This window comes from Podarcis bocagei (assembly GCF_964188305.1).
Source record: "Podarcis bocagei genome assembly, chromosome: 11".
Classification (NCBI taxonomy): Eukaryota; Metazoa; Chordata; class Lepidosauria; order Squamata; family Lacertidae; genus Podarcis; species Podarcis bocagei.
This window is the reverse complement of record NC_138136.1, coordinates 3,392,543-3,406,601: the sequence shown is the minus strand read 5'-3', so window position 1 is coordinate 3,406,601 and position 14,059 is coordinate 3,392,543. Positions and strand designations below refer to the sequence as shown.

The 14,059-nt window shown below is 49.2% G+C and overlaps 1 protein-coding gene and 1 long non-coding RNA gene across 2 annotated transcripts in view; both read right to left on the bottom strand.

Annotated features, from left to right (window-relative positions):
* Positions 1–11,029, bottom strand: part of RORB (RAR related orphan receptor B) — a 156,105-nt gene extending 145,076 nt beyond the window's left edge. Inside the window, exon 1 of the mRNA XM_081213782.1 lies at positions 10,885–11,029. Within this exon, the coding sequence (XP_081069908.1) occupies positions 10,885–10,891 (7 nt within the window). The 5' untranslated portion in view covers positions 10,892–11,029. The remainder of the gene's footprint in view (positions 1–10,884) is intronic.
* Positions 1–14,059, bottom strand: part of LOC308597891 — a 345,019-nt gene that overhangs the window by 154,563 nt on the left and 176,397 nt on the right. The window lies entirely within an intron of this gene.

Genomic DNA, 14,059 nt, shown 5'->3' with positions numbered 1-14,059 from the left:
GAAATCAGTAGGGAGCCACTGACTGAGTTGGCTTGATCATGCACAAGGTGTGTAATTGTAGTTTAGACCTAAAAAAGGTAAGTCCGATGAAAAATGAGAGAAGCATGGTATACGAATTTGAAGGAACCAACATTAGATATTGGTAATAAATTTGGTAACCAAGTAAACACTAAGAAACCCTTTGATTCAAAGGGCATTTCCAGACATAGCACAGATAGCAATTTATAGCCCTTATTGTATTGGGTGTACAGGCGTAAATGTTATTACTGCAGGAAATTACTTAATTTTAGTTTAATTCTAAAATGAAACTCACATTCCAACTAAGGTAGACTGCATTATATTTGAACTGGAAAAGGCAAACAACACATTGTAGTCATTCAAAAAGACATATAAAATAGACTGTCCCTGTTCACTGTAACCTTACCAGGATCTTGTACAATCAGTTTTCATAGAAACCATAGAAAAATGATTTAAATGGTATTCTTACCCAAAAATGAGTTATTAATATGCAAACAGTATATGACTCCATGAGTCACTGAGGTCTCTGTATTCTTCAGGATGCTCTTATTTAATGTTTTATGAATTTCTTTGCACTCTCTATCTAGCTCACTATGAGTTCTGTGTAATTACTGATAGTTGCTTACACTTCTAGTAATTAGTATGATTGTCATTAAAATACCCGTGGGTTGTCTTGTAAAGGTGTGAATGGGCAGGGTCATGCACTGAAGACACAACATGGACTATGAAAGGGCTGACTCACGTATATTGTATTGGTACACTGGTAAATCTAATTTCCATTCATCTGATGATTACTTCAATCAATATTAATTCCTGTGTGCTTCCTTTGTCTTCAGTTACAAGAGCAGACATCCTTCAGTTTCACAGACGCCAAGGCATTTTCCTCTGACTCCATTGCGTAAAGCAATAACACAGCTTGATGGCTTCTGGGGGGTTTCCCCTTCTGATATTGCTTTCTTGCCCTACATAACCATTACAAAAATATTGCAAGCGGCTGTTACTGGTACAATATATTCATAGCATTAATTGTACCCTTGCTTTACCTAGGAAGTCACAGAATGTTTCATTTGATTCCAAATGCATTTGGATTAAAAGGGGTATGTGCTTTATAATGTGAGGTATTTCTGTAAATTAACTATAAATTAATTCTTCATTTCCTAAAGTTTCTTGGCCTTCCTTTGAAAATAGGAATATGTTTCAATACTAATATCTAATTTTAAATGGAAAAAAAATCCCAATACTGTTTAGATTAACATGGACAATTCAAAAGTAAGTTCTGTATGTTTGGACCATATGCTTGTTACTAGAATTATTTTGGTTTCATTGTTGAATTTCCCCCCTGATAATTTCATATCAATTTATTTGTTTCTTATAATATTCTAGACTGATCACCCTCAAAGGGGCTGTGTCTAACAGAATATAATGTTTAAAAATCTAAAAGGGGTTAAACATATGGCCAAGGCAGAATTGTTATTACTAAAAGTGCTTCAAATGTGGCTAAATATATTTTTTAAATTGTTCTTATATTTATTTGTAAGCACTTTACTAAAGTAAAACCTTTCAATATGTTATTTAATTTAAAAAAACAGTGAGAAAAGCATCATTATCAGAAAAAATACTAATCTATGGAAAGAGTTTCAAAAAGATCACAACATTTTCAGTTTCAGGCTAGATTTATGTAATATGAGTGGAAAGGTATCAGTCCATGCAAAATGAAACCAAGGTGTCCAAGGTACTCAGCAGTATCATACAGTATTGCATATCCCCTAGATTTGTTAAGTATTGCTGCAAAGTTGGCTTGTGTCTTATGGTCATTGAAGGCCTTTCTACTCACCGTTCCTTTAATAAGCCTGGTCGTATCTATTTATGCCACATATAAATAGTATATTTAATGGTCAATGGTTCCCTGAATCTTTTTCATTGCTCACATCAATAAAAACTGAACCCAGTGGTGACCAACTCAAATAAAAGTATCAATTCTGGCTAATGTATTATGGATAGCTGTTGACTGTTTCACAGATATTGCACCAAATCAATTAAGAATAAAAAAATCATTCATTAGGATGGCATTCAGAATTAATCATCATGTTTCAGTAACACACAATTATTGATAATTAAATGAGAAATTTATTTATGTTAATAATCTTGCAAAATTACCTACATTTCACTGTCAGACAAATTATATATTTTGAGTCATGAAGATTGAGTTTTATGCATTTTTTGATAATCCCCAAAACCTCCAAATTGTTGGGGGAACCATTCTACTTCCTAGGGGCCTATTCTGAGGCTAAAAAGAATACACACACACACACACTTGAATGCCAGATTTGTGAAGCTGAGATTGAATGCATTGTTGCCACTGTAAAGTTTTAAAAGTACAGATTTGAAAACAATTTGCGATGTATTGGCTTAACACATCTTTACAATAAATGATGGGTTGTCGATATTTATTAGTGATAAGGCATGCTTAGGATATCATCAGCTTCAGTTAACCTTGTCACTTCTCTACCATTTTGGTTACAGACCCAGCAACACTAAGAAGTATCAAAACCCTCGACATTTTAAGTATCCCACAGAGCATCAAAATCCATGGGTTTTTTTGCATGGGAAAGCCACAATTTAGATGTGTTTGTTCTTTTAAATCAGGACTACCCACTGATTCTATAAGTATGTATTTTAATGTGAAATGGTGTTCAAGAGATGTTGCATTTCTTTTCTTTTTGGAAGAATCAGGCAGTGCCTTTTAAATTTCCAGCTCAAATTCTTTAGTTATTTTTTTCTGTCAGCTCCTCCGTCCTCACAACCACGAACAATTCTGCGAGTCAGAGATCTTTTAATCGCAAACTACAGCGATTAGTTGAAGAGGGCAAGACCAATGTGTGAAACGCACAAAGAAGCGTGCATCAAACCAGATGCTAAATACACGTCTGTGGTTCCGTTATACAGTGGCAATAGCAGAGAATTCTTGAATTACAGGAAAACGTTAACTTGGCTCTTCCCAGGCTCCTGTGACATTTTGTTGCACAAGACACGAGAGAATCGCCTTAATACAGAGAGCCTCATTCTGCGATCTGAAAAAACACTGCAACTCATCGAATTCTGGTCAGGGCAGGGATACAGCACCCCTCAGGATTTTAAAATCAGACCGACCCCCCTCCTCATCTACCCACGCTTCAGACGTTACTTTGGCAGATCAACAATTCATTTCTGCCGCCCTTTCGCCTACTTTGACTTGAAGTTTGAAGTTCAACCAACCAGAAGGGGCGGAGATGGAGAGGAGGAGAGGAGCGAAAAAATGCGGGATCTTTCGAAAGTGGAGATGGTGAGATGTATATATCGCCGCTAAATAAGACCTTTATCGCCTCCTCTGCTATAACCGCGTGTTCAGCCTCGCAAGGTTAACGTGCTTTGATTTTGCTGAATGCCAATAAATCTATTGATTCCCGTGTCCTCTTCCCCTTCAGGGACAGAACTGAAAATGCGGTGTGATTAATATTCCATTAACAAACAACTCCGGTCCTAAATCGAACGCATCGCCACTACAGTATTTTACTAGACCTGCTCTAGGATTGTGGGCTGGAGGATCCTAGATGAACCCGGCGGCGTTTGGGATACTCGCTGTTGTTGTTGTTGTTTTAAATGAAACAAAAGACATATCGGGGTTCATTTGGCACCATTGTCCCAGCAGGAGATGTCCAAGGGAGAGGCGTTTTGAGTCCAGCTTCAATCTGAGCACCGGTGCGAACCATCTTTCCTCGCCACGAAGCCCCACCAAGTGCACTGGGCCTGAGGATGTAAGTCTAACCATACTGACTTGGGCTTAAACCGTACAGAGGACGGTGGGACTTGCTTCCGAGTAAGCGTGCATAGGATCGGGCTGCGCGATGCGGGCTTGGAGCGCAGCTTTAAACTATTAGAAGTCTGTCATGTTGACTTACTAGGTCGATTTATTCTGTCTGCGCTTCGTGCCAACGTTTCATTTCATTGCTCTTCCGTGGTAACAAAGGCCCGTTACTCATAAATGCAAGCAAATTGCTCAGTACACCCAGATTTATTTAGGATTTGTGGTCAGATCCAGACAAAGTTGCATCCACCATTGTGGACCCCTAACATGGGACGAAGCCTCCGCCTACAGCGGTGGATGACGGCAGAGCTGGTAGAGGGTCAGCGCGGGGGAGAGAAGAGGAGAGTCTTGTTGCACCTTAAAGCCTACTAGGTTTAACTTAGCAACGCTTTTTCAGACTGGAGTCCACTTGGTCGGAATCGGATACATCTGATGAAATGAACTCTCTAATCCAGGAATGCGCGTGGGCCATGATATATTTGTTGGGTTTTAAGGTGCTACAAGACGCCTCGATGTTTCACGTATCGCTATACCCAACCTATGCGCCCCCAGTCAAACTTGCACCCCTATTGCAAGAAGGGCCTATGCCGGCAACCAACACAGGAGCCAGCCGCCTTCGCTGTAGCCTGGCTCGGAGTTGACTCTTCTCCCGCCCCGTAGATTTCCAGGCTGGTGGACGCCATTCGGTCCTTGCTTTGTGGTGGAAGGGGCCGGGAGCGAGCGCGAGGCGCAAGTCCTTGGGGCGGGATCCAAAGGCCAGCTGCCCACCTCGGCTGCCCGTCTGAAATGCAGCCCCCGCCTGGGAAGAAGGCCCAGAGGTCCGCAGGTTCTGCATCCGCGCAAATATGGTCTGGATGGGCTCTTTGCCGCGGGGGCCGCAGCCTTCAAGATCCCCCCGAGCTTGCAAAGCTGGTGGCTGGGAGGGGACGCGGGACGCCAGGAAAGGGGGCGGGGGGGGAAGAGTTTCCCCGGACTGTTTCCCGACATCGAGGCCCTCGAGTCGCCCCGATTTCACCCCCGTCACAACAAAACGTTCAAAACGGCGAGCGGGAGGGATTCCTGCCATGTCCTGGTCACGAGAAGGCCCTTCTGATTGGCTCTCTTGCCGCCCTCCCCGCCCTCGGCCGAACTTTCGGCTTCTGGGGAAGCGGGGGCGGGCCTTGCCCGGAGAAAGTGGTCTTGGTGGCGGGGCCCCGTCACCTGCACGGGGCGGGGGGAGAAGGCGAAGGGGGCAAGGAGGTGCCTTTGGTCGTGCGGGGCACGAGCGAGAAGATGCAGAGGCAGAGAGATCGCTGGGGCCGGCAGAAACGGAAGCAGCCACGGCTCTCCCCTTCGGGGCCTCATCCGTGGCATTGAGTTCAAAGCCAGCAGTTCTATGTGCACTCGTGCAGCCGCGGAGCGCGGTGGGAAGGCACTTACTTGGAAGTAAATGCCGCTGACTTCTTGGGCCTTAGCTCCTTCCGGTAAAGGTTAGGGCTGCCAAACCCATTTTACTTAGGAAGGGGTAAAGTCCACGAATCCAGGAAGGTCCATCGGAGTTTTGGAGCGGATGTGAATTTCGCATCCTTCGGGAAAGCACGGGGGGCACCTCTTTCTTCGCGTTTTATTCAGGCAGATTTGATGATACGGTGCAAAGGCCGTTTTTAAAACTAGATGAGAGCAAAGTTGCATCCCAAGCAGTGGCGTAGCGTGGGTTGTCAGCACCCGGGGCAAGGCAAGTAATTTGCGCCCCCTAACCCGTGGATTTGCGCCCCCTAACCCGTGGATTTGCGCCCCTAACCCTAACCCCCAGATGTTGCGCCCGGTGCGGCCGGGCCCCCCTGCACCCCCCACGCTACGCCACTGATCCCAAGCGTCCTTGGAAATAAGTCGCACTGAGTTTCGCACTGAGTTTAATGGGACTTCATTCTGCGTAAGGGTGAACAGAACCAGCCTGGTGGGTGGGGAACAGCAGATATTGTAAAAGCAGCACATTGCGGGTGGAGAGGAAAGCAGACATATACAAACGAACCCCGCAATTTTTCGGTGGGAAGGGACTATAACTCAGCCTTTCTATATTTTCCCACCGAAGCTTCGTTTGCATCTGTCTGTGGAGTAATTGGAAAACCATGTGTCAGTCCTGCAAATATATTTTCAGGCCGATTCTACGTGCAAGGAACCTACAGTCCAAATGGAACTGCCGTTCACGCATATGTTAAGGAAGACGTCGGCAAGATGTGTGTGTGTGTGTGTGTGGTGTCCTGTGATATACAGAACCTATAAAAATATTTATGAAAGAAAAGCGCTTGGAAAATCTGGATAGCTTTCGCTGAGTAATCTCTGCCTGTCAGGCGCTGGAGACTGGGCGGAGGGGATCCTGCCCTGGTCTCTGGACTTGTTTTCTCAGCCGAAAGAAGTGGGTCAGTGGAGCACATGACAAGCCCCGGCTCCAGCACAGAAACATACAAAAGAGACAGACAGACGGAGAAAAGACAGCAGATGCTGCCGGATTCATAGCTTAGGTAAAAGCAAAACGGTTTGGTTTCAGACTAGACAGTGGCTGGTCGGACTGACACAGGCCCTTTATTGAGCCTCAAGTCAGCTACACCTTCTAGATCCCTGCCTGCCCCTTTTTGTGCTCAGCAACCCAGTTACTGGACGTGCATGGTCCCGATCCTATTGCTTGCTTACTCGAAAGTAAGCACAGTTGGTAGCTATAGGGTTTGCTTCCCCAGGTAGAAATGCCCGAGGTTGGTCGACCTGCCAGGTCATCGCTCGCCAACAATGCTCTTCGAAGGTTTACATTACTCGGGTGAAGGAGAGCCTTCCCTGGCCAAGGGAAATGGGAGGCCGCAGAAGTACGCGAGGTTTCCGAATCAGAGAAGTGCCTTATCCGAGTCCAGAAGGCGCTTTCCCCAAAACCAAGAGCGGCGCCTTCTATTTTGGAAGCGCATTTCTGCACATCTGGTGGTTCGCTTGGTTTTCCATTGGTCATGCTTGTCACCTCTTCATGCATATGACCCAACAGGATCTGGTCCTCCAAATATCCCAACACAAAAAATGTCGATTCAGCGATGTCTACTTGGAAGTCCCATGGAACTCAGTCCGACCACGCAACTCAAGCCGGAGCATGCCCTCCCCCACCCCCGAAAGAAATCCCACTCATCTCAAAGCGGCTTACTCCCTAATAAGTGTGCTTAGCACTCGCTGTGCACACCTACCTGAGAGTAAGCCCCATTGAACACAGCAAGGATTACTTCCGAGGAAACATGCACGGCATAAAAGACTGTTAGATTCTAATAGGGTTGTCATGTGTCCTCTTTTTCTAGGACACGTCCTCTTTCTCGGGGGCAAAATTTGAGACAAATTGCATTTATTTGCTTTGAATGGCCGTCATTTTGCTCTTCAAAATATAGCAACTCTACAATGCTACAGTAGCTCCACTTCCGACATAAGCCGGGTCATCCGTCTGGGTTTTTTTCCAGCATGTGTGGAGTGTCCTCGATCTTACTTCGAACTTCCCACCCTCGTGGTCCATTCTAGCCACTTCCCACCCTCGTGGTCCCATTCCATCAAAAAAACAGGACTCAAGAGAAGGCCAGAAGGAAACAACCTCAGATTTCCGCAGCCGAGCCTCTGAAACCCAGTTCATCTAAAGTGAGAATCGAGGCTGAGAATGGCTTTGAGCGCGTGCAGAGTGCATTTCTCAGCTGCGAGGTCAGAAAGCCAACAGGCCAGCCTCACCCCAGGAACCTTTCCATACAAAAAGATATACATTTGCGTCAGTGGAGGGGATCTGAAACTTCCGGCTTCTTCCCAGCTTTTCTTTACTCTCCCCCCCCCCCCCGCCCAAAGTGCTGCTCCTTCTTCCTCTACTCTCCGAGGCCCAGCAATGGCAAGGAAGCGCCCACGGCACTTCCTGCTGTCAGGCCTTCTCCGGCCCTCCACAGAGCACAGGCCGCCCCTCCAGCAGGGTCGTTCCGACTGCGCGCGCCCCTCTACGGGCCGGCCTGCTTTCAGCTGCAAGCACCCCGACTGACCTCCGCTCCCGGGGAATCATCACCCGCCTTTTTGTCCCTAGGCTCAAAGTCATCCCGCAACGCACAGCACCTCTTCCCCACAGCCACAATCCTTACGGGCATGAAGGAAACTGCCCCTTCACATCAACACCTAGGGATCTCACCCCCCGCTTCTGGTATCATTAGTATTGGTATTAGTATTGGTATTAGTATTATTTAGTAGGAATCGGGAATTTCGCTCCGACACCGCACTCGTACCTTTGCCTAGAAACACTGCACAAAAGGAAGTCTGGATGAGCCCTGAGTCTCTCCTTAGATCAGCAAGTTAAAACTGAACCCCTCGACACCCCCACCCAACCACCCTCAAAAACCCAACCCCAAATTATTTTCCTTTGCGCACGGCCTGTCTCCAGGGATCTAGAGGGGAGTGAGACTGTTACCGAGGGCGCGCACACAGAGAGGGTTTTTTTTGCTTCCCCATCATACCAAGTTAACATACGCCCCCCTCCCTTCTTCATTGGAGGGCGCTGTCAGTTTTTATCTCCGCTTTTGCCTTCCCCGTCTCCTACTCGTTTGCGGGAGAGAGACAGCAGAGACAGAAAAGTTCACTCAGCAAATACATATCCAGCAACCAGCGTGAGTTGAGTTTGTGAGACTCTCCCGCCCCTTTCCCAGCTTTACCGAAGTCTCCTTGAAAGGGACCCGGGTTAAGGAGGGAGTGGGTTAGATATTGGGAGCGAGGAAACGCGCAAGCGCCCGTCACATCAGACTTCTGAGCGGCCCAGTAAGAGCGAGCGAAACAGAGCCATGCGCAATCCTGAAGTTTGCGTGCTTGGGTAGCGAAGAAGCAAGGGTGCCTCTTCTAAGCTGCTAGAGAGTAGTGGCCTTACCCTTTTCAGAGGCACCGGCCAATCCACTACTGAGTGAAGGGGCGGGAAGCCCGTCGGGCCGGCCTTATTTAACATGAGAACAGGGCCAAGAGCGCTGGTCAGAAGACCAGCGAGAAAGCTGACCGCAAGCTCCGTTAGGCGCGCAAGACAGAAAGATGGAGCAGTGCCACCGGCGCGGCCGAAGGCTTCTGGTCCAGCGGAAAACGCGCTGGATGGGAGAGTAATATGCATTCCTCTCCCCCCCTTTTTTGGTTTTAGGTGGCAATCCTAACCCCACTTACCTAGGAGTAAGCACAATTGACTTCAATGGAACAGACATGATTAGGATTGAGCTGTAAGTCTATCATTTGAAAGACACTTTTGCACGGAAGGAGTGATGTAAGAAGGACATGAATTGGTTGAAAGGGGGTACACACATTTAAATAATAATAATAATCATCATCATCATCATCATCATCATCATCATCATCAACGTTGGGCTGGGGGTTTTTTGGACTCCACTCCCTGCGCCCCCCACCCTCTCCATCCAATGCTTTGGGAACCTTTCTAAACAGCTTTGCGATCTTTTCTGACGGAAAGCGCGGTATAAAAGCACTTGGAATAAAAACATCAATATAAGGATCAGGCCGGAGAGGGCCCACGGCAGCAAACTCGAGTTTCACTGGCTTTAGGGAATACGAGGCTGATAACTTGGAATACTAGGACCCGCGTGTGGCCGCAATAACAGTTGAGAGTGGACTCGTGGAGTGGTGCGATGTGCTTGGGAAATGGAGGTTGGGAATGATGGCTCGGGTCCCTTTGGGGGAGGAGAGAGAGAGGTAAAAGCAGGTGTTGGTTCAAGGAACTCCTCGGAAATTAAAAACGAGTCGAGTCAACATGCGGGGTGGGGCCTCAGAGAGACTTCAGAAAAGTCCACTCAGCAGAATAAGCTGGCGGGGGGGGGGGGGAGCTCGTCACATTTTGAAGTAGTTGAAGGAATCCACGTTACCATCTAAAGAGAGAGCCGCTCCTCCCGCACGTGAGGCCATGGAGTCCGGAGCCTAGAATTACCTAACCGCACCTCGGGGGACTCTCCTGGCCGAGGGACACCCCGGCAGTCCTTCCAAGAGGCAGGATCCACCGCCGCAGGCAGCTCATTCCCCTGTCCTTCAAACATTTCAGCTCACCCCCTTCAAACCCCGCCTCCCCACCCCTACCGCCAGCCTTGGACTCGAACAGTGATGCCAAAGGACCGGTGGTGCCACGAGTGGTGAGTTCCAAAGAAAGACAGTCAACAAGAATGGGATGCCAGCAGGCTAAGCACGAGAGAGATGCCTGTCTGTGGGGACCACCTGCAAAGGTGGACGAAGGTGCCCCACTACTCAGACACCAAGGGGGCCCAGGAAGAGGAGCCATCTGTGCCAAGGGGAGCCTCCAGCTGCCGCTCCTTCCCCCGGGACTTGCTGCCCCCGAGCATGCAGAGGGATCGCGGCCCCTCCTAAAAATGGGCGCGTCTCAAGTTTGGGATGCTCTGCCTCCGGTCTTTACCTGCAACCCTTTGGGCTAAGTTGCACTCGGTGCGCCGACCAAGACATTCCGGCTCTCCACGCAAATACGTCCCCCCCCCCTTTATTCTGAAAAGAAGAGCGATGCTCCCTTTCTCCATCCCTGAGCACCGGCCACCTGCTTAGCGGATGTGGGCGCCCACCGGGAGAAGACCGAGTTGGGGGGCTCTGTTTCGAAACTCGCTCCAAACTCTGTGCCCGCCTCCCCAAAGAGGAGCCTCCAAAGCGCCAAGTCAGCCTCTCTCCCCGGGAAGTGTGTGGTGCTGAACTCGCACCCAAGGAAGCCTCCCACAAACTTAGAAGACGCTCCAGGAGAAGTTGTCACGCAGGATGCCACTCGTGGAACTTCTGCTAGAGTATCAGGAGAAGAAGACGGAGAATGCGCTCCGGCCCCACTGAGACACCTTTCACGATGAGAATAATAATAATAAAGACACGCTTCCGAAAAAGAGAGACACGAACGTGAGAACTTTCTGACAACGTCAGCACCCATTTCCTCTCCATCTTTGATCCCTTCTAGACGCCCCCCCCCCGGCAAGCCCCCTTTGGGCCGCCCGACGCCCCGCTCTCCCCGCTGCAGCAGCCCTTACCTCGCATGATGCTGGCGCTTCCCTGCTCCGCGCAGTCATGTAGCTCCCAGCTTTAAAATCCCCTTCTCGGCGAGAGCGCAGGCTGCTCGGCGGCGAAGAGCATTCCTCCGAGGCTGCGCTCGCCTGGGCTTCCTCTCGCCCACTTTTCTTTCTCGCGGCCGGAGAAGCGCCTCCGCCCTCAGCCCGGGGTCTTTCTGGGTTGCGGCGCTTGGGCGCCGGGCCGCCCCTCCTCCGCGCTGGCTCTCCGCGTCCAAGGCGCCCCCGAGCGACTCCCGAGATTTCTTTTGTGATCCCTTGAACTGAGGAGCGCCGGCCGCGGCGGCGGCGGGAGGAGGAGGCGGGCGGGCGGGCGGGCGGGCGAGGGAGGGAGGGAGGGCGGGAGGGGGCTGTGGTCGCCTTGTCAGTTTCGGAGCAGGAGCGAGAAATGACGGCGGGAGGAGGGCGCGAGGGGGGACGGGAGTTTCTGTCTCGAAAAAGAAGACGCCGAAAGACCAGGGCCGTGGGGAGGGCCGAGCCTGTGCGTTTCTCACATGACACCCGCGCCTGTCGGAGCAGCTTTCTTTCCCCGGCGCGACTTGGTCCCCGGCTTCGCTTTGGACAGGGACGCGCCGAGCGCGGGAGACGGAGGGCGAGAGGTGCTGAGGGAAAGCTGGCAAGAGGCTTATAGCGGAGGGCGGGCGGGCGGGAGCCGGCGACTTCAGGCCCCGCCCACTGTCAGCGCCGCGGCCAATCGGAAGGCGCCCGAGGTGGGAGCCCGGCGGAGGGAGAAGCTCCGGCTCGGACGCGGGGGGGGGGGCGGGGGCCAAGGAGAAGGCGCGCCGGCGCACGGAGACGCGAAGCGGGACTGGGCTGGCGCGCCTCTCGCTGGGGGACGAGGCGCCGTGTGGGAAAAGCTGCGCTCTCTCTCCAAGCCGAGGAGGCCACGGGAAGGACGTCGCCCTCTGGAAATGTGCCCCCCCAACCCCTGCCAGTCCCTCCCCCGCAAATAACTCGAAGAGATTATCAAACGAGAGGCGCGCAGATCGCGGGGCTGAGCAGCCCAAGCGCCCCACCCCCGTCGGGCCAGCTCCGCTTCAGGCGGAGGGGGCGCCCTGTCCCGTCGGGGACTCCCTTTGAACGTCCCGCGTGGACCTCCCCCCCCCCCCTCTGCTCTTCTCTTCCTGGCCCAGAAGATGGTCGAGAACTGGCTTGCTCCTGCCTCCTACTAGCAGGGTCCCGTCTTCAAAAGGAGGCAAACCGCGGAACACACCGAATTTATTCGACATTGTTTCTTTCAAATAGTTGTGAGAACATCCGAAGAAGCTCACGCCATGCTTCTGATTCAGGAGGCTGTTGCTTATTAAGTGCATGCCAGAGAAAGCCAGGGAGACTTCAAAGCAGAGCACCTGTGGCCTCCAGGTGTTGCAGGATACCTGGCCATTGCACTCATAGGAGTTGGAGTCCAACAACATCTGGAGGGCCATAGTTTCTGCAACCCTACTTTAAAGTGTCACAATGTTCTCTCCTACTAAGGATTCAGGGTGATTGGAGATGCCGGGGTTTCTTTTGTTTGGATGTCAGACATACTAATTCAGTGTAAGAGGCACCTGCAAAATCTGTGAAGGCAATGATGAATCCCATACTGTTCTCCAAAATAGCTGGCAAGCTCAGCATAGACAGGACTGCCCAAACCTAGGATTTCAAAGCCCCTGCTTTGATTGAAGTTTCTACCTCCTTGTCTGGTAGGTACCGAAGTGTGGCATCCAGAGGACATGCAAATCATGTTGGGGCAATTCCTTTGTGTAGTTCTGTTGCCCAAATGTATACACTGAAAATCCAGCTGCCAGTTCAACTGCTGAAGTCTTCCATTTGTACAGTGATACTGCTTCAATAATAGGCCTCTTCATAGGTTCTCTCCATGCAGGGTTGAGCATGTTGACTCTACCTGCACATGAGGCAGGAAAGGCAATTTTGTGTGAGGAGGCTTGTGTGAGGAACGTTGCATGACCAGAGTTCTCAATCATAGTCTATATAGAAGCACCTTGTACTGCATATGTGTGTGTAGAGGTCAAGGTTGGGGCTAGCTGGTTGGCGGATTTCAGGGGTGGATGCATCAGATTGGATTCTAGTCCTTTCCTCCCCATGTTCAGTGAATGTAGGGAAGAATGTCTGAGCTCATCAGAGAGGGATAGACAAGTCTGTTAATACTTATTTCTACCAGTTCCTCATCTGTTTTAGGTTTAAATTCAGTTTGTCCCATTGCCATGTCAGTTTGCAAACTTAAAAATAAATAAATCAGCACCAAAAATTATTATTCATTGCATGCACATTTCTTGTATAGAATCATAGAGTTGGAATAGACCACAAGGGCCATCGAGTCCAACCCCCTGGAAACATATATACTCATTTTTCTATGGTGGTTTGACTGATATACACATGTTTACAATAAATTCACCTAATACAAAGCATTTTGCACATATAAATGCATCTTGTGCACACTTCCTCTTAAGAGGCACTTTTTTGCATGTATTTTTTTGGTTGAGAATTCAGTTACAAAATTCAGGTAATTTCACATTCAAGTTGCAAACTAGGATTTTGGTCTGAGACAATGAACAATGTTTTTGAAGTTTTATGAATATTGCTTTCAGTCTCATAGAATTCAGAATGACCATCAGAATTTTTGAAGCAAGATGCAAAATGAATGGAACAACCATATTGAATCTCCTCTTCCTCCTATTCCTCAAATGTGGTGAGAAGCATTTCCTGCACTTCCTGTTTAGTGCTAATCAATGCAATATCAGCAATAGTATGCGCTGCAGTTTAGAAATATTCACACGACCATTCTTGTTGAGCTAATTCATTGCAATTTAGGCATGCTAATTTTTTCCCCTTATTATGCTGCATGACTCTGAATAAGAGTTAGCTAAGTAGTAATGCATGCCTAGTAATGAGTGGAGGGGGCGGGGAAACAAGAGCACATAAGAATAGTCACATTCCCATGTGCATTGCATTTTTGCCTCCCTTGTGCTGGCTCTGTGGTGATTCCCAAGGATGATGTGCATCTGCAGGCACATTTACAACCTTGGATCTGCATGTGTCATCTAGCTGCCTGACATCAAGTGGTGTGCTTACTTGCACATGTAGAAGGGAGACTTCTGGATTATCTCTTTTTCTTACCACAGAACGGGATTCTTTA